This window comes from Solanum verrucosum, unplaced genomic scaffold, assembly GCF_900185275.1.
Source record: "Solanum verrucosum unplaced genomic scaffold, falcon-dt-bn FXZP01000042.1, whole genome shotgun sequence".
Taxonomy (NCBI): Eukaryota; Viridiplantae; Streptophyta; class Magnoliopsida; order Solanales; family Solanaceae; genus Solanum; species Solanum verrucosum.
Window position 1 is genome coordinate 502,114 of NW_026020230.1, and position 20,447 is coordinate 522,560.

The window sequence follows — 20,447 nt, forward strand, 5'->3', positions numbered from 1 at the left end:
TTTAATTATTAAGAAAATGCTCAAATATGTCATCGAACTTTGAGAAAAGGCTTATTCATGTCATTCGTTAAAAGTTTGACTCATCTATGTCATTTCCGTTTGAGAAAAGGCTCATTCGTACAATTATTTGTTAACTGAAAATAGTTTTGATTTTTCAAGATTTTTTTTTACACGTGGTCAATTATTATTCCGCTACATCATTTATTAAATCATTATTTTAAAAGGGAAAAAGTTCAAATATGCCATCAAATTTTAATAGAAGGCTCATCTAAGTCATTTCAGTTAACAAGTAATGGCATGGATGAGCCTATAAACCAATCTTTTAACTGATGACATGAATAAGCCTTTTTTCAAAGTTCGATGACATATTTGAGCCTTTTCCCTTAATTATTAGTAGGTGGTATTTTTTTTTTCTTAAAAAAATAAATTATAGTTTTAATAGAAAAAATAATTTCCATTAGTCAATTATAATATAAATTTTGGGCCATTTGTTAAATAACAGAGTCAGGAATAAAATATTTTCAATGCAAAGAATAAAATTAACTCTATTAAATATATTAGGGACATACTTGACCATTTTCTCTTCTAGGAAATAAATATGAGGAGGAAGCATTATTGCAACTTACACATATGTCAATTCAATTCTAATAAAGTTTATATTCTCTTACTTTTTCTTTCTATCACTGTTCACACATTCATTCTAAAAATTAAAAGAAAAAAAAAAACTTTTTTTGAACAAAGAAAAGGAATCACAAGTTTTGAGTTGTAAAAAGTGCTTTACTACGAAGTACTATAAATCAACATAAAAGTTTTGAGTTGTGTAAAAGATAAGTGATAAACTAAGATTGGTGTATACAATTATGTTCACACCTTGAATTAATATTTTAACTTATTGTATATAATTAAGTGATAAATTTGTATAAAAATACATAGTAAATGATAGCAACATATTGAAAAGATATATATCATATGCTTATTAACTTTGTATTGGTATATTATACTCCCGTCAACTCTATTTACTTGTTAAATATTTTCTAATTTAATTTCTCTTTTTACTTGTCATTTTTGACAAATCAAAATATTTTTAACAAAATGGGAGAGGAAGACTTCCCTCACTTTTAACGAAAGTCATTTTTTCTTTATAATTATTGGCATTATTATTTGTGATACTTCTCTTTAGATTGATGTGTTTGATACATGTATTGAAATTTGATATCATAACCTGCCTTAAATAGGACTTAATTTGGAGGGTAGCACTTCCTAACAATAAGTTTTTCATATTTAGAACTCAAATTCAAACTCGAGCTTTCTAATTAAAGGATATAAAATTGCGTCACATGTCCCTATTTAGTCTTCCATTAGAGTAAGAGCATACATGCTATAGTTTTTGGATGACAGAGGCATCAATATCCCGAAAGTATGACGAGGTATCTGCATATCATTTACGATAGTTCGAGGGTATATTTGTTCTTTTCCCCTAATTAAAAACATAATTACATCTCAAAATCTTTTTCACATTCTTTCCATCATATTCATGGATAGTATATTTATAGACACTCGTGAGAAATAATCTTATCATGAGTAATATAACCATAACTATTAACAATATTATAATATATCATATTTAACACTATTCTTATATGCTCTAACAAACCACGCTTACCCAAAATTAATATTTGTTCAAACATGATTAAAGACAATATACCCACTTTTAGAGTAGTAGTTATTATAGTTTTTTAATTGAATCCCATAAATTAATTAACTACTTTTACACCTGACTTCCCAATAAACTCTGTCACTACCAAAACTTCAGATCCAACACAACTCTCCCTCTCTGTTTCCTCCATAGCTTTGAGCTTAGAGCTTAGAGCTCTCCACATTCTTCAACCTCTTTGCTCAAGCTCAAATTTTGACTCCATCAATGGCTTCCCCTAACAACAACAAATCGAAGAATCAATTAGTTTCCACTATGATCAAACAAGGTTTCATTTCCAACCCATATCTATCTCCTTCTCCTTCCCCACCTCGTACCTCCAACCCACCTTCCCCTATCCAAATTCCGACCCGACCCAGTAATCCTAGCCCGACCCTTTTCGAGATGATGTCAGAGGAGCAGACCCGCGAGTCCAAACACTCACTCGAATCGCGATACCGAACGCAAGAGAGAGTTTCGAGGGTTTTGGCTGATGCTCCGTTTCCGGCGGTGGGTGATGTCAGGCTGACGATAGCGGCGCGTGATGGGTTTAAAGTTTCTATGGATGTTCACCGGAGAGTGCTAGTCGGACGGAGTAGGTTTTTCGCTGATAAGCTTCAGAGAAATGGGTCGCATTCGGTTGAGATTCTTGATTGTGATGACGTGGAGGTTTATGTGGAAACATTGGTGCTTATGTATTGTGATGATTTGAAGAAGAGATTGATGGGTGAAAATGTTAACAAGGTCCTGGGATTGCTTAAGGTATACTTATTTTTTCTGTTAACATCATCAATTTTTACTCAATTTTCGTTTTCCTGTATAATAAAGTTATATTAGGCAATCCTCTCCTCGTTAGCTAGTTTGCTAGGATTGAGTTCGGCTAAAAAGTACATATCTTTACATAGTATCGGAGCCAGACCCATCTATTCATGTTGTTGTGTTTTCAATATTGAGTCCCTGAGTTATATTGTCCATGCTTTAGTTGTCCAGCATAGGGCTTGTGAGGGTGTATCAAGTCTCACTTCGGTTGAGGAAAGGAGTTGTGATTTCCTAAGGAAAATCCTTCCTATGTGCGCTAATTTTAACAAGATCCATCTTTTACTTGGTAAGGAGCCAAAACTCATTGATCACGGTTGTTGTGTATCATAATGTTGGACCCCCGTGTTATATTATCCATGCTTCAGTAGTTGTCCTGTCCTGGCCGTGCCAAGGGAGTGTCGAGTCCCACATTGGTTGAGAGAATGGGTTGTGGTCTCTGTATATGGCCTTCGGCTTTTCCTCATAAGCTAGCTTTAGTGTTAGGTTAGGCCTGAGATCCATCTCTTCAGATGATAAAAACGATAATTTAATTCTGATGGAGAGGACATCTTACGGAAATCATCCTCTTACCTCTGCTTGGGTGCTCCTTCAGTAAATGAGAAGTCAATCGAGAGCTAGATATTGTAAAAGAAACCATAAGTCTATAGATTTATTGGCAACTAGCAGAATGGGTAGTGTACCAAGCTTGAATTTTCCGGTATGGCAAAGTTTTAACTACACTGATGACTTGGGACTTTGAGTTTCCGTTTATGATTTTATGTTCTGTATTAATATTTCTTATCACAGATATCTTCAGCAATTATGTTTGATGATGGAGTGTTGGCTTGTTTGGAGTATCTGGAGGCTGTTCCTTGGTCCCAACAAGAAGAGGAACAAGTAGTATCTCATCTCAGTCAACTTCAGCTTCCCGATTCAGCAGCTGATATACTTCAGAGACTGGTTGCTGAACCATCAACATCTTCAAGATCCGATGACATTCTTCAGAGGCTACTTACTGGTGTTTTACATGCCAAGGATGATAAAGCCCGCAAAGAGATGAAAAAAGTGATATCTCGTTTGCTAAGAGAAAACACTAGCAATAGTAGCAGTCATGAAAGTAATCTTGATATCTCAAGGGATACTCTGTATCATTTTTGTCATAGATGCCTCACTTCTCTAATACTTAGCTTGTCCGAAGCTACATCCGTGGATGATAACAGGCAGCAGGACCGAGGGGTTCTAATGGGTGAGATTGCTCGTGAAGCAGACAATCTGCAGTGGCTAGTTGATATCCTAATCGACAGGAAAATGGGGGATGAGTTTGTGAAACTATGGGCAGAACAAAAAGAACTCTCCATTCTACACTCCAAGATTCCCACCATGTATCGACATGAAATCAGCAAGATCACTGCACAACTTTGCATTGCAATTGGTAGGGGAAATTTGTTAGTGCCAAAAGATGTTAGATATTGTTTGTTATCGACATGGCTGGAAAGTCTATATGACGATTTTGGGTGGATGAAGAGGGCTGGTAGATCAATTGACAAGAAGCTGGTTGAAGAGGGACTTGGTCAGACTATTCTAACACTACCCTTGGCTCAACAACAAACCATTCTGCTTAACTGGTTCGATCGATTCCTTAACAAAGGAGATGACTGTCCCAATATTCAGAGAGCTTTCGAAGTTTGGTGGAGAAGGTCATTCGTTAAACAATACACAGTCGATTCTCAGTTACAATTAGCTATCTTCGATTATACAGAGTGAGAAGGAGAGATTGTACAATGTCAATGTTGGTTTGTTACATGCTCCTATACACACCAATGTATATATGAAATGCATGCACCAACCATTTTTTCAAACAATCATGTAGTTCAGTTTCTGTTGTAAATTTGGATCTTCAGATTGTCTGATGATTTATCTACAAGGAGAGGGATGAGCAGCACAAATATAATGTACTTCAAATCAAGACCATCTAGTTGTATAAAGATGGCAGTAATTTCGATTTACAACCAAACCAACCCCAGAAAAATAAATAAAAACAATACTATCAAAGATAATCTTGTTTGAATTTCGTAATTTAAAATGTAAAGAAAAATCGAAATTTCTGTAAATTGGCATCTAAATGTCCAATAAGGACTCAAAAATTACGCGGTTTTCTTTGTTTTAGGTTTGTATTAGTCCATAGATTTTGGCGCCTTGTGGCGCCCAGAAGGTTTTTCTAAAAAAATTATGAGAACCTTAATAATGACTTGGGGGAGCATTACATATAGTTTCACAATTTTTAAGACATATTTTTGCATCTAAGGGCTAAATTTTAGGAATTACACGACTTTTTAGGTTTTCCGTGTGTATTAGTCCATGAATTTTGACATCTTGTGGTGCTCGAAAGGTTTTTTTAAAAAAAACTTTATGAGTACCTCCGTGATGAATTGGGGGAACATTACATATAATCCCACTATTTTAAGGCATATTTTTGCATTTAGGAGCCAACTTTTTGAAATTAAGCGACTTTCTTAATTTTTCGTGTGTATTTGGCGCCCGAAAGGTTATCTGAAAAAACTTTATGAGAGTTTTTGTAATGAGTTTGAAAGCATTACAAATAGTCCCACCAATTTTTAAGGCATATTTTTGCAATTAGGGGCCAACTTTTAGGAATCACATGACTTCGTTAGTTTTTCGTGTGTTTTAACCCATGAATTTTGACGCTGATACATGCTTTATACAGATGACGATAAGACTTTCCAATCAGTAGCTGGGCTTGGGCTTATTCTGATTCACTTGCTATGGCATTCGTAGCATCAATTCCTTGCATCTATCCTATTAATAAGGTAATTTCTTATGATTTGATTAAATTTTGATGGCACCTGATATTTATATATTGGTGAAACTTATTAGTACCACAAATATTTTTAAAAATGGTAAAAGAGAATTGGAAGGTTTTCTGAAAAAAATTTTATGAGAACCTTCGTAATGAGTTAGGAGCATTACGTATACTCTCATCATTTTTAAAACATATTTTTACATTTAACGACTTAGTTTTAGTAATTACCCGACTTTTTTTTTGTGTATTAGTCCATAAATTTGTGAATCGTGATCCTGTCATGTTTTTTGCCCAAATTTTTCATGGACGTCCGTTTCGACACTTTATTGGCGTGAGTTGGTCCCGTAAGCCAAACAAACAAATTTTCAAGTTCTAATGAGCTCCAATGCGAAAAAAAACAAAATTTATCAATTTTCGCATGTTATATTCCATTAATTTTTTGTGATACGTGGTCCCGACTTGTTTTTGGCCGAAATGTTTCATGTACGTCAGTTACGACTTTATAAATGGCGGGAGTTTGTCCCGAGGGGTAAACAGACGCATTTTCAAGTTCAAATGAGCTATAATGTGGTGAAAAAAAATAAATTTCCTGATTCTCGTGTGTTATAATCTATGAATTTTTTATGATACATGATCCCAACTTTAAACGCCGCTAAAAGGTATACTTGTTGCCACTAAAACCATGTACAAGTCGCCTCTAAAAACCAGCATTAGTGACAACATTTGTCGCCGCTAAAACCTATATAAGTCACCACTTATAATATATATTAGTGACAACTGTTGTCGTCGCAAAAACATATATAAGTCACCACTAAAAACCTCTATTAGTGACAATTATTGTCGCCGCTAAAATATATATATAAGTCACCACTAAAAATCTCTATTAGTGACAACTTTTGTTGCCGCTAAAAGATATAAAAGTCGCCACTACAAATAATTATTAGTGACAACATCTGTCGCCGCTAAACATATATAAGTCGCCACTAAATACCTCTATTAGTGACGACTTTTGTCGCCGCTAAAACATATAGAAGTCGCCACTAAATACCTCTATTAGTGACAACATAAGTCGCCGCTAAAAGATATATAAGTCGCCACTAAAAACCATTATTTGTGACAACATAAGTCGCCGCTAAACATATAGAAGTCGCCACTAAACACCTCTATTAGTGATAACATAAGTTGCCGCAAAAAGATATATAAGTCGCCACTAAAAACCATTATTTGTGACAACATAGTCGCCGCTAAAACAAATATAAGTCGCCACTAAAAACCTGTATTAGTGACAACTGTTGTCGCCGCTAAAACGTATAGAAGTCGCCACTAAAAACAAGTATTAGTGACAACCATTATCGCCGCGAAAAGGTATATTTGTCGCCACTAAAACCCTTTATTACTGACAACTTAAGTCGCCGCTAAATGAAATATAAGTCGCCACTAAAAACAATTATTAGCGACAACATTTGTCGCTGCTAAAACATATATAAGTCGCCACTAAAATATTTATTGGTGACAACATTTGTCGCCGCTAAAACATATATGAGTCGCCACTAAAACCCTTTATTAGTGACAACATAAGTCGCCGCTAAAAGATAAACAAGTCGCCACTAAAAACTATTATTAGTGACAACAGTTGTTACCGCTAAAACATATATAAGTTGCCACTAAAAACCTGTATTAGTGACAACTGTTCTTGCTGCTAAAACATATAGAAGTCGCCACTAAAAACAAGTATTAGTGACAACTATTATCGCCGTATATTTATTGCCACTAAAGACTAGTGACAACAATATTCGCCGCTAAAACATATATTAGTCGCCATTAAAAACCTGTATTAGTAACAATAATTGTTGCCGCTAAAAGGTATATTTGTTGCCGCAAAAAAATATATTTGTTGCAACTTTAATCTCCGCGAAAAGGTATATTTGTTACCACTAAAAACCTGCATTAATGAGAACAATTATCGCCGCTAAAACATATATCAGTTGCCACTAAAAGTTGTATTAGTGGCAACTTTAATCGCAACGAAAAATATATAAGTCCCGACTAAAACCAGCATTAGTCTAAAGAATTAAAATATATTTTAGTCGCTACTGATTTTATTAGTAGCAACTCTAATTGCCGCTATAAAGTATGTTGTTGCCTTTAAAAGTAAGAATTATTACCAACTTTAGTCGCAACTAAAAGATATACCGTCGCCTTAAAGTATGCATTTGTAGTAAATTGTTGCCACTTAAAGAAATGTTAATCGCCACTAAATGTTGTATTATTATCAAATGATTTGGACATTTAGGGGTCAATCTATAGAATTAGAAATTTAGGTTTTGTGTATTCATTCATGAATTTTTCGGAATTATGCATCCATTAGTGACGACCTATTAAATGACACTTTCATTATTTTCGAAAGGCGTACATTACTTTTTTGGAGTTTATATGTTACAAAAATTTTCAAGTGTTTGTGTCACGAAATAGCAATTCACAATTGTCTCAATTTTTTGAATTATGTGTGACACACTCGGTATGAGCATAAATTTTATGGTTCATCGGTAACAACTTATCAAATGATTCTTTTCGTTTCGAAAGGAGGACATTGCTTCTTTTGGAGTTGGCATCACATATCAAAATTTCAAACTTATCTCAATTTTTCAATGTTAGTCTATAAATTTCCAAAATATGTTTAGACCTAGACCTCAAATTTTGTGTCCATTCCAAATGACCTAACATATGATACTCATTGTTTTTTGATGGACTGTATGATACACAATTGTGGGACTATTAGTAACAACCTATTAAACGATACTCTTTATTTTTTTTGGATTTCGATCACGGAACAGAAATTTAACATTAACAGTCTATACATTATACTCTGCATTTGCAACTATGGAGCTAAAATAATGACACGGTACCATACGTTGGAGGCAGGGAGTCTAACGACACTTTTCACCTTTCAGTAACTATGAAAACAAATAATGTACACGTAAACATGTCAACCAACAAGGGGCAAAGTAACTATCAACATTATAAGGTTTGCTGAAACCAATCTTTCAAGTGTTGGTAAGACTTTTGTCTCCTTCAAAGACTTCTTTTAAATTCACCTGATGTTGAATGGTCAATGATAGGATCTGCAAATCACGCCGCACAAAGAAATATTGCAAGTTGCTTACCTGTAAAATCGATCCCAAAGGCAAAAAAGGTAAGATGGTAAAATCAAGAAAGGTTGACCTTAATTACTGTTCCAATCAAATCTGATAATGCTTCGACTTCGACAATTTATTCCTCCTCCAAGTCCAAGAGGGTGAAACTAAAATATTGATGAACAGTAACCAGAATGGTAACTAAAAGAAGAAATTTTGATGCACAATATGCAAAGGGAATATAAACAAGCAGCTGCATCAAAGTATCATATCACAGAAAGAGTGTTTATTCTTCTTGTATTAAATTCTTTACCTCGGCTATTATCCTTCCATCAGAATCCAGCAGTGCCTCAAGTATAAATTTGCAGAACCAGAAAATTCATTCAATCCAGCAGTGCCTCAAGTATAATAGGGTCTGGTTGATAATTCAGCTCAACCTGCTCAACACTGGCATAAAGGAAGCAGAAGATAAAACACCAGGAAATAAGGAATTAGTTATCTTGGAAGGTACAAAGCACATAAAACTTTAAAAAACATTCACAAGAATGACAAGAAAAAAGAGCAGCAAATGAATGGATATAATATGATTATTTGAGGGATCAAAGTAACCAAACTATTCGGTGTATTATCCTCCCTGTGCTGAAGTTTGGGTTTCATTGGATTTTAGAGTCTCACCACACCTACAAAGTTCACTTTAATATGCAGCAAGGATTTGGCTCCATAACCGTAGGTAATTGGAATAGAAGTAGACAACTTCTTAGATTACGAATCTGTCCTTTTTGTTAGTTATTGTACTAGATAACCACTTTAACTTAAAGTTGACAAGTTTACGAGGATCCCTCCAATATACACAACATGTGCTCGCGATAAAAGAATCTTCGATAAAATATGAGATGCAGACTTCACATAAATAAAACCTATGATTTAGCTTAACATTTAACAATAATTTCCATTTAACTGGTGATCCATTTTATGCTCACATACAATGATAATCACATACATATCTCTTTCTAAGCATCTGAAACCTCTCACTCTACATGACCTGTTTTTCTCTAACATCTTGTATTGCTGTCAGTGGCTTGGTTTATGGATTTAAAATTGTCAAATCACCGATGTATTTTACTCCATTATTCTCAATCCTATTTAAGTAAATATTTTTAAAATATTGATCACAATGTATACAGTATATTCCAAATAGTACAACATCCATGCGAAATATGATCCACTGCAAAGAGCAACCAATTATCTATCGACATCTATTAGGTGCTCCGAAAGGTTAAAAGAATATAGATGATCCGTGAACTGCTTTGACTCCTTTAAACAACAGGATTTCTCTCTCCATGTGGTCATAACGAGTGCCAAATGAACCAGCTCTTACACTATTTCTCCATCTGTTAGTTAGAGATATTATCTTTTAGCTTGAGATAAGATTTTATCTATTAGTTTGAGGTATTTAATATTTTCCAAAGGGATGGAGTTCTAATAGTCTTAAGAGTTTTTACTAGTTTAGAAATCCCTACCCGAATAAGGCTTTATTTATTTATCTTGTTTCATTAACTCAAAAAAAGGACTTAACGAATAGTTTTTGGGGATATCTATGTGTTCCTATCTTATTCTTCTCTCATTCTCATACTTCTCTAATTTTCTCCCAATCCCACCTCCCTTCCCGTCCTGCATCAGCCGGATGCAAAGATATGCCAATATTTGATTGTTCTAACTTCTAACAAAAAGAAACCATTCTGAGAATACTGTTTTTCCTGATTTAGCAATAAGACCTTAAAACTTACATAGACTAATCAGTTTTCTCCTTTGTAGCTTCCAATGTGTTAGCTTATTCAAAAAATTACGGCACACATAGAGGATATTATTAAGGTTCAAGAATAAAATGTCATGTTAAAAGTCAAAAAAATACCGTTGCCGAAGTTTAAACATCCCGGTGCCTATCGTCATTGGTATGCCCATGATGATACATTCGGTTACTCCTTCTATCTTATCATCCCTTCCATTTACAGATGCATTAAACAGGTGGTCGGTTGTCTTCTCAAATGAAGCTAACATCAGTACACTATCTTTCATTTTCTGAACACCATGTCTAGTTATTCCGAGGACTTCACCCTATGATAGTAACAAAGAATGTCATTAAGCTTGATACTTGGATATTAAAGACGACATGTTTTTGGATGAGGAAACTATTCCAGGAGAAGTACCTTATATGTCATCAGATCTGCAAGAAGCATCATGTGCCGCAAGTCTATTGTCATTCCATGACTTGACATGGTATAATTAATCTCATCAATTATAGATACCCTTGCTGCTTCAATGCCTAGAGTATTCTGCACCTCCATTATATGATTGCTCTTTGTATAACGTCCATCAACTCCTTCAATGCCCATTACAGCAAGGAGACCGGTACTGCAGAAAGGAAAGAGCAGGTATCATGTAGAATTTCTATTTTATACCAACAGCTCATTGGAGCATGAAATCCCAGAGAAGAAAACCAAAAACCCAAGTTGCTGAAAACTGAGCCAACACAGTAGAGTAGGATTGTAATTCTCTTTTACATTTCTTCACAGGATCCTTGAAACTATATCAGACAACATTATTTTGACGAAATCATTTTTGTTATATGAGTCAGTAGTCCTCCAATTAACCTCTCAATGTGACAATAAAATACAGATTTTCAGCACATTTTTAAAATCCTTTTATTTTTTCAAACGATCTTAACCGCAACAAACTGGTATTAAAAGCTCCAATTATGTTCTTGTGTGAAAAATTGCCATTTAATTGTTGCATTTCTCAAAAAAAATTGTTCCCTTGATACCTTATTTCCCGATTAAAAAAATAAATTCGAAGTTGTTCTTTATTTGATTGTCGTAAAGTTACAGACCTAAATTGATAAATAAATATTTTACACTTTTCCCCCTTTCTAACAACTTAAACTTTTAAATAGGGTTATAGGTGACACCCTTCAATATGGTATTAGAGCCTCAAGAAACTTGGTAGAGACCAATTAATTTTCATGTACCAGCCGACAGCCTTATGCTGCAAGCATAGGCATAAAATATAGCCTGTATTCTCCTCTTTTCATATATATTTTACATCATAGTTACATTTTAATATTTCAATTAGTTTGACGTATTATTATGATATTGAGCTTATGTCTTAAATCATTAAAAAGTACACATAGATGCACTTGTAGCTCGCAAAGATTAAAAAATAACAAACAAAACAGCTTTACTGGATTTAATGTGTTTGTAATCATTGACTAGTTAAATAGATTATTTTTGCAAATGAATACCAATTTATTTTGATACATACAAGATTAGACAAATATCTAATGTTACAGTTATAAATAATTATTCTGTTGAGAAATACAGATATAAATAATTGAAGATAATCAAATTGGGGTGGGGAAGTGGGGGTTATTTTCAATTTGAGTCTATCCTCGCCCAAGTAGGATATGTTTAAACTTGAACTCATGCTCATAGACAGACTTTGACCGTATATGATCTTGGGTCACCAATGAGAATATGAATGCCATCGTGCCCGGAAACGATTTGTCCGAAAAGGAGGTCACAAGGACTAAGATTTGCCCAAGTTCAATTCTACTTCACTCTTAAGCAACTGTTTGAAAAGGGGGTGTTGAATTCTCTGGATTAGTGTAATGGTTTCAATAACTTAATTAGCCCTCTTAGGTTATTTTTTAACGTAAGAAATACAGAATAAGGCATGTGAAGTGAGATAACTTTTGAATCTCTACCATAAAAGAGAAATAAATTATGAGATATTGAATGCATCTAGGAATACTGTAGAAATTACAGGCTTGCTAAACCAAACTGAGCACAACCTAATGATGTAGGACGTGGAAGAAGCTATACATAAAACTTACCCTTCAACAAGCAACTCATATGTTTCCCCTTTGACATCATTTTTACGATCTTTTTGTTGTTCTTTGTTCACCACAGCCCTTTGAACTGTAGTAATACCCTGACATCCCAAGAAGATTTACAAATGTAAGTCAACAGAGTAGTTCAGAATAAACTGAGTAATCCGTTCTCAACTGAAAACCCCACATATAAAATTAAATTAAAATCTTGATGATTGTCATACCTTCACAACAACAGCAGGCAGCTTATTTTTCAGCCGGTGCAGTTCAAAATGCAGTTTATCTTTATTAGCCTGAGGGAAAACTTCCAGCTTCCTGGGATTCAGAACTTTTATTTGCTGCAGAAAATAGGAAATTCACTCAACAAGATGTCATTGATTGATAAGCAGAAGCAGAAATAGAAACACAACTATCTTACATGTTCTTTCAATTTTATTTTTGAAGTCTGTAAAATTGATTGCTTGACAGTATAAGCATCAATACACAGTTGTGACACCTGAATTGTCTCCATATCAAGTGAAATAGCAATTGATGCTAATCGAGATGCCAACACAATCTTTACACTCTTAGCCACCTGCATACGAAATAAATTTGTATTCACAATGAACTTAGTTCAATGCCATTATGAGAGCTTTGCAAAATTTTCATGAATACAAGAAACTTACCTGCCCCAAAAGAGTTTTTTCAATACGGGCTTTAATCATCCTTGCTGCAGTTAAATTAGCAGCAGACAGAAGTTTTGTAGTAATAATAGGAGTAGTGATCTTTTTTGCTGCATTTATGATTTCTTTTATTCGAGGAACTCCAAGTGTAACATCTACCAAAGAGTTAAAGAAACAGGATGATATGATAAAAGGTCAGTTAGACTAGCCAAAAACCATTTTGATGATGTAAACTTAAGCTCCAAATAAACAAGGATACTCATGCTTGCAACTCCAGCAAAGTGAAAGGTTTTCAGTGTCATCTGTGTCCCAGGTTCCCCAATACTCTGAGCTCCAATTGCACCAATCGCAGTTCCAGCTTCTAGTCTTTTCAGGTGATACCGAGAGATGCACGTGTTGAGGAACACCTACAAACAAGCAAGGAAAATTTAAAATCCACACATATGCACAATGCTATTAGTAACTTTATGATTCTGGAGAAAATTAAGCATTATCTTTTTTCTTTTAATACAAGTAGAAAATGTTATCCCTTAGTTCCTTTTTCCCCTTTTTTCCTAATTTCCCATTGAAATTATTTCCTCAATGAAGTACTGTTAGTAATTCTTGTACCAGATAGATTTCATGTCTATTTTACATACTATAGCTTTGTTTAGTCATACTATTGGGGATTACAAAGAATCCCTCTGTGTTTCCAATTCAAATGACTTTGATTAGCACAACAGTTAATATAAGCAAACATTTTCATGTAATTACATGGAGGGAGCCCAAGTTACCTTTCTCAAAAAAACAAAAAAACATGGAGGGAGCTAGGCTATTAAAATACTGATGGAACAGGTGGAATGTAAGATAAGTTTGAAGAAAATGTGGCACATGTCACACATCAAAGTCAAGGAAGTAATCCTATTGCTCAAATTTACACGTCTCTCTTTTCTATTCTTGGACTTCCCTAAATATTTGACAAACTTCAACTAAACAGGTTCTTGTATATAACTTTCAAATTTGGAGAATTCATATTCCACAGGGTACTTGTTACCTCCCGCCAACACAAGTACTAGGTAACTTTGTTCACTAAGGCTTGAACAAATGGGAGTAAATCACCTAGTATTTTTGCCTCCGCTAGGATTTGAACCTGAAACCTCATGATTCTCAATCCCATGTCATTGGCCACTTGGTCACAGCCTTAGATGCAATTAATATACATTTTCCTATTAAATTTGAGCTTTGATTTTTTTTCCATTGCAGAACTTACTTCTTTTCAAAATTGAAACCAAAACACAAATTCATTCAAAAGAGGAGCATTTTCTGAAATAAAAACAAACAAGATCTAATTGGTTATCATCAAATAATTACTCTCATGATTCAGCTAATCTTGAATTTCAGCATTCAAGATTAAGCAAGATAGCCTGTTACGTACTTCTGACCAATTAATTTGCTAACTTTCGATTGAAAATAAATTACTTTATTGTCTCATTTGATGCTATGTAGTTCTTCTCGGTTATCAAAATTGTATCTCCTTTACAAAAACTATATTTTGAATGTGTAGAACTTTCATATTCCATTGTACATACTACATTTTTCATCATTCATGAGCACATAAAACTTCTTAAACAAAAGTTCTTGAATCTATATGATCTACTCCCTCCATTTCAATTTGTTTGTCTAGTTCCGACTTGGCATGAAGTTCAAGAAAATAAAAAAGACTTCTGAATCTTGTGGTCTTAAACTAAAGATACATAGAATATACCAAAATCTCATTCAATCTTGTGGTCTTAAACATGTCATGTGGAAAGTTGAAACTAAAAAGTTGCCAAAAAAAGGAAAGAGAAATTCTCTTTGAAATGGACTAAAAAGAAAAGTAAGACAAACAAATTGAAATAGAGGGAGATTTTTATCATAAGACTGGAATGTAAATAAAAATTCACTGCCACATATAATGTTTGGATCGAACTATATGAAGTTTCCACTAAGGAGCAACAAAGATTTAAGTCTTGCTTGTCCTTGTGTATTTTTATTTTGTCAACCGGAAAACATCTATCAAGTAATATATACCAATAAGAATTACAGTCAAGCAGCAATAGAAAACACGTCATATTGAACTCCTATCAAAATAATAAGTAGCTTCTGAATAACTAGTTTGCATCATCCTCAATAACGACATAATTATAACAGAACTTCATATCTTAAAGGATAACCAACAAAAATGAAGGACAGGTAAATCAAGTAGCAACTTTATTGTGGAAAACATCTATCAAGTAATATAGTACCAATAAGAATTTACAGTCAAGCAGTAATAGAAAACATGTATATTGTACTCCTATTAAAATAACAAGTCATTTCTGAATAACTAGTTTGCATCATCCTCAATGACGGCACATTATAACAGAATTTCATATCTTAAAGGATAACCATTAAAAAATGAAGCAAAAGTAAATCAAGTAGCAACTTAATTGTTGTATGCAGTTTTGTCAGCAAACCACTTAATAGTTGGAGCAAGCAATTAACCGAAAAATCTTCTGCACAAGAAAAAAGGAACTTCCAAAGCTATTTACCTGTAGTTGCTTCTTAGTAATACCAGATATGTTTAACGCAATTTTTTCAAGATATCCACGGTCATCCCCTTCATACTGCTCTTCACCCAATAATAGGGATTCCCGTAAATTTTTCAAGGTTTCAGCTAAATTTTTAATCAAAAAATCAGACAGTGAAGCACGGAATGCCTCTGAGCACCCCCCTTCGGGAGTCATATCATGATATGAGAGCCTTTCATTGACTATTTCGCAGATCTCTGAGTAAGACAAACTCTTCTCACCTCCAGGAGGACACGTTGCCTGTAAATAGAAATTATTATCAAAATTTCTAACAACTGATGTTTTATTAGGTTCTATTAAAATTGAAGTTCATACCTTAACTTTCATAAATAATCTGCTAAAGTTTAAAGGACGTCCTTTTTTCTCTTCCATCTGTGAAGGATCCATGCCATCATCACCATACATGAACTGAACTATACATGCGCTAGCATTTCGTACAGTGCTGTCATAATAAACAGCAAGGTCTTCCAAAGCTTTCATAAGTCGACGAGACATGTATCCGGTGTCAGCAGTTTTAACCTGTAGCAATCAAAATGGATGAACATTCAACACTGACAAAACTTTAGCCTTATACTTCAAAGAAAGATATCAGCAAGAATCTATAGAATCCTGTTACATGCACTCTCATATTTGATACGGGTGTGTTAAGTATACGATACGGGTATAAGCAGTCATTTTGTCAATTTTTTGGTGCAACTCAAAGAACCTACACAGAGTATCCCATACTCATATCCTACCAGTTGATAGAAGTCGAGCAGACAAATGAAGAATTCAGATAAACAAATATTATATCCGAATAAGAAATAATAATACCACCAACAAATAAGTCGAAAGAGGAGATCCATACCGCCGTATCAACAAGGCCTTCTCTTCCTCCCATTGTGTGAAAAAAAAACTCAGTTGCTGACAAACCGTCAAAAAAGGAATGAGCCACAAACCCTTTAGCCTGGATCACAAACAGAACTGTACTCAGCATTCCATAAGGGTACATACATGCATTTTCTATAATTGAGTGCATAAGTCGCTGCAATAATTACTGTAAGCATCTCTTCCTTAAGAGAGGAAATAACTGCAATTGATGAATCTGAATATTTCATTTTAGAAGGATAAAACCAACACACTAAACAGAGTCAAACTAACTAGGATTTTAGTTTGGTTGGGCTGTAAGAGGTTGGAAGAGTGGACATAATGTTATTTTAATCCCACAAAATTTGACGGAAATAAAGAAATGGAACTTTTAAGTCTTTTGAAGTTAATTTATTACTCCCTCTATTTCAAAAAGAATGACCCAATTTCCTTTTTAGTCTGTTTCAAAAAGAATGACCCATTTCCTTTTTTTGGCAACACTTTAACTTCAACTTTCCACATGGCATGTTTTAAGGCCACAAGATTAAAGGGCATTTTGGTACATTTGACATAACTTTAATTTAGAACCACAAGATTAAAAAGTCTTCTTTCTTTTCTTAAACTCCGTTCCAAGTCAAACTAGGTCATTCTTTATGAAACGGAGAAAGTAAATATTTTAAGTGTTAAGGGATAGAAATTAAAGTTTTAGAATATTTTAAGTGCTCCAAAAGTATGTACATCACTCTACATCATTAGCCAGATTCCCAAAAATTGAAGATCTATCCCCTATCCCATCATTGTAGGGCATCTATAAGACATTATTACTGATTCAAAATCAGTTAAATATCCTTGTTCACAACAAAATGAAAATCTTAACTTATGGCACTTGGCTTATTTTTGTTATATATTGGCTTAAAAACAAGTGTTTTAAGGGCTACTTACGAAACTGTAGAGGTGACAGTTTTTTCAACAAAAATGAGCGCATGTATGCAATGTATATGTAATGTATTGATATTGTATAAATAGTTATGTAATATATATGTAATGTATAGATATTGCATAAATAGTATATAACCGTGTATATCTATGATGTATAACTATGTATCAGACATGTATATACCCATATACGCTGCTTATACAATATTTACACACACATATTGAGATTAAGTTTTAATACTTACTCAAGGAAAAACAAGAATCTAAGTGTGGGGAGGTGATGTTCGGGAAAAAATACATATATTTAGTCATTATTTACTCACATTTTAGTACTTTTAATCGTCTTATGAGTATTTTTTTTTATTTTTTTTGATAACCGAGAAATCCGTCTGTGACCCGCCCTTTGGACCAATCACAGCCTTCTAAACTCGGTGGATAATAGGCCCGCCCCTCTACCCTTCTCCACTTAAATACTAGGCTTCGCATGGTGTGGGGCTTAAACCTGCGACCTAAGCCACAAATCCTCCACCTTTTGCCACTTGAGCTAGGCCTTGGGGGCTCTTATGAGTATTGATTATATTTTTTATTTTTTTTATAACCGAGAAATCCGTCTGTGACCCGCCCTTTGGACCAATCACAGCCTTCTAAACTCGGTGGATAATGGGCCCGCCCCTCTACCCTTCTCCACTTAAATAATGGGCTTCGCTTTGCATGGTGTGGGGCTTGTATTATATTACTTTGTGCTTAATATTATATTTTAATGTGTAGGAATAAAGCAATATGAAGATGAAGAGATTTGGAACAAAATTGAATAAAAAGTGAAAAGAAAAAAGAAAGAACATCATGCGCAGATCTTTCTTTCTCTTGCAAGAACACCAAAGCCTTAGCTTGTCATAAAAAAAAACTTCCTTTACTAAGGCTCACACGTCAACTCCATTTTGTGCTTAAAGCCCCAATAGAAGTCTAACTAATGGAAAGTGCCTATGAATTAGTTCCAAGAAAGCAGACGTGAAACCTCGAGCGCTTGTTAGAGCTTTTTGCTTTTGACAAACATTGGTTACATTTTATGACTCATAAGTTCAATACCATGACAGTTCGCACAACTTTTAGGGTCTCCTTTGGTTTTATAATTGTAACAATGGGAACTCTTACTCCACTCACCAATCATCCAATCACTTCTCAATATAGCATTATATTAGCTTGGTAAGTCATCCCATTCCAACCTCACCAAGACGCTTCCAACCCTCTATACCATCTGGACCACAAGCTTTTCTTATCCTCATATTTTTCATGGCATCCCTTACCTCTCGCATCTCTTGTAATTATTACCTGGACCACCTAAGGCTTTGTGATGTGGTTGATACAACTCTAAAGAACCTTCCTACTCACTGCCTTGCATAATAAAGTATTTTTCCTTCTCTCAAGTCTCAACCCACTCATACCAAGCTTCTGTGTCATTAATGTTTTATGTAATGTCATATAACCTATTCCAACCAATGAAGTAGATTCTCTCCATCATTATATCTCACTTTTTAACCGGTCACTTAATTAAATGGTTGCATAAAAATAAAGAAAGATCAAATCTGAAAATCAATGTCTTACCGGAATACTACAAAGAAGTTGGAAGTCTTGGTTCGACAACAATAAATATGTGTCTTATATAAATTAATCCAAACCATCAAAGTATCTGCTGCTTCTCTCTATTTTTAGTATCATCCATACTAAACCTAAGTAAGCCCAACCATTTCTCAATTTGTCCCCCTCCTTCCCCAAAATCCTGGAACAAAAACATCGAGCACCACAATACCACTTAAACCTACATGCAGTGGCTTATCAAAGGACATAATCTGGGATCTCATTGTAGAAACAGCAGTAACAATCACACTGCAGAACACGATAAATGTGCCTAGTCCCTAGGATGTCTCCCCCTCCCAGGAAATGATGTTCTCCCCCACAACAGATGTCAACCATCACAGAACATGTTCCTTTGTCAAATTGCAGAATCAACATTATGTGTTTAAAAGCATCACATCTATCCACTTTTATAGGTTACCAGTTCATTACTTTTTCTTCAGCCAATTCAAAATAACTACAATATACAAGAAGTGTGCAGGAATGAATGAATAGATAGACCAATAGTCAACGAGTGGGCAGATGTGAAGTTGCATAGGTGGAATAGACGAACAATTCAGGCAATCATTTAATAGTATAAGTACAACAATCGATGTGAATGAGAAACACCTGTAGCATGTTGTCCGTTGCATTACTGAAGATTTACACAAGGAACCATCATAATTGTATGGCAGCAATACATTGATGCAGCTAAATTAATTGAATTGAGATGATTAATACAAAGAAGAAAGTAGTAAAGAAGGTTTACACAGTTAGGACAGGAATAGGAGGATGCTCTCAGCAACCCCACCTACTACTAGTACAAGTAGGGTAGGTGTATAAGGAAAGACCTTAGAGTTCTTGTCAAAGAGCAAATGACTAATGATCCAGTGCATAACAAAAAAACTAAAATGTAGCATGAAGTACTCACAGCTGGAAATTTTGATTTGAAGGGAAAATGCGGAAGACTTCGATCTATGAATCCATCAGGAGCACGACGGCCACCAACAGACTGCTGACCAACACATGCAATCATCTGGCTTATGTTAATCGGGGATCCTTTTGAACCACACTGTGACATGATTAGAGGACTATTCCTCCAGTCTAGTGCTTTCATACAAATCTGTCAAAAAAATTGATATTCAGGCAAATTTGTTCCACCTTCCCATATCAGAATGTGATCAAAATTATTCTTAAACATCACAAAAACCTTACTTCTGGGAGAGAAAGGTTCAAGAGGAAAGAAAGAGAGTTAAAAGAAGCATGTCTACTAACTCCCAAAATTAGATGCCAAATGACCACTCAATTTATTTTTGCAAAGATTGGTGGGACCATAAAACGGCAACTTGCAGAGAAGAAGATTCTCATTACAAGTTGGCACTGTCACTGGCTGGGCTCTCTTTGCTCCAGGTGAAGGAGAAGAACATAATGTAAGATCTTAGACTGGTTTATGCAATTTGGCAAGGGTTTGT

The 20,447-nt window shown here is 34.6% G+C and overlaps 2 protein-coding genes across 2 annotated transcripts in view; one reads left to right on the plus strand and one right to left on the minus strand.

Annotated features, from left to right (window-relative positions):
• Positions 1-1,803: 1,803 nt before the first annotated feature.
• LOC125831942 (BTB/POZ domain-containing protein At5g60050) lies at positions 1,804-4,353 on the plus strand. The gene is made up of 2 exons (XM_049511064.1): positions 1,804-2,455; positions 3,299-4,353. Exons 1-2 carry the CDS (start codon positions 1,922-1,924, stop codon positions 4,253-4,255), a joined length of 1,491 nt encoding a protein of 496 aa, XP_049367021.1. The 5' UTR covers positions 1,804-1,921; the 3' UTR covers positions 4,256-4,353.
• A 3,817-nt stretch (positions 4,354-8,170) lies between these two features.
• LOC125831931 (DNA-directed RNA polymerase III subunit 1) overlaps positions 8,171-20,447 on the minus strand; it is a 32,062-nt gene continuing 19,785 nt past the window's right edge. The window contains exons 16-28 of the mRNA XM_049511048.1: positions 19,907-20,098; positions 16,430-16,528; positions 15,898-16,101; positions 15,544-15,822; positions 13,254-13,401; positions 12,998-13,149; positions 12,751-12,906; positions 12,557-12,670; positions 12,336-12,433; positions 10,654-10,858; positions 10,359-10,561; positions 8,760-8,893; positions 8,171-8,476 (exon numbers count right to left, since the gene is read on the minus strand). Coding sequence (XP_049367005.1) covers positions 8,830-8,893; positions 10,359-10,561; positions 10,654-10,858; positions 12,336-12,433; positions 12,557-12,670; positions 12,751-12,906; positions 12,998-13,149; positions 13,254-13,401; positions 15,544-15,822; positions 15,898-16,101; positions 16,430-16,528; positions 19,907-20,098 — 1,914 coding nt within the window. The 3' untranslated portion in view covers positions 8,171-8,476; positions 8,760-8,829. The remainder of the gene's footprint in view (positions 8,477-8,759; positions 8,894-10,358; positions 10,562-10,653; positions 10,859-12,335; positions 12,434-12,556; positions 12,671-12,750; positions 12,907-12,997; positions 13,150-13,253; positions 13,402-15,543; positions 15,823-15,897; positions 16,102-16,429; positions 16,529-19,906; positions 20,099-20,447) is intronic.

Excerpts from the sequence above, each read along its gene's own strand:
- LOC125831942 (XM_049511064.1), top strand. The coding sequence starts at position 1,922 with ATGGCTTCCCCTAACAACAACAAATCGAAGAATCAATTAGTTTCCACT. Across the intron at positions 2,456-3,298 it reads AGGTCCTGGGATTGCTTAAG|ATATCTTCAGCAATTATGTT; the intron begins GTATACTTATTT and ends TTCTTATCACAG.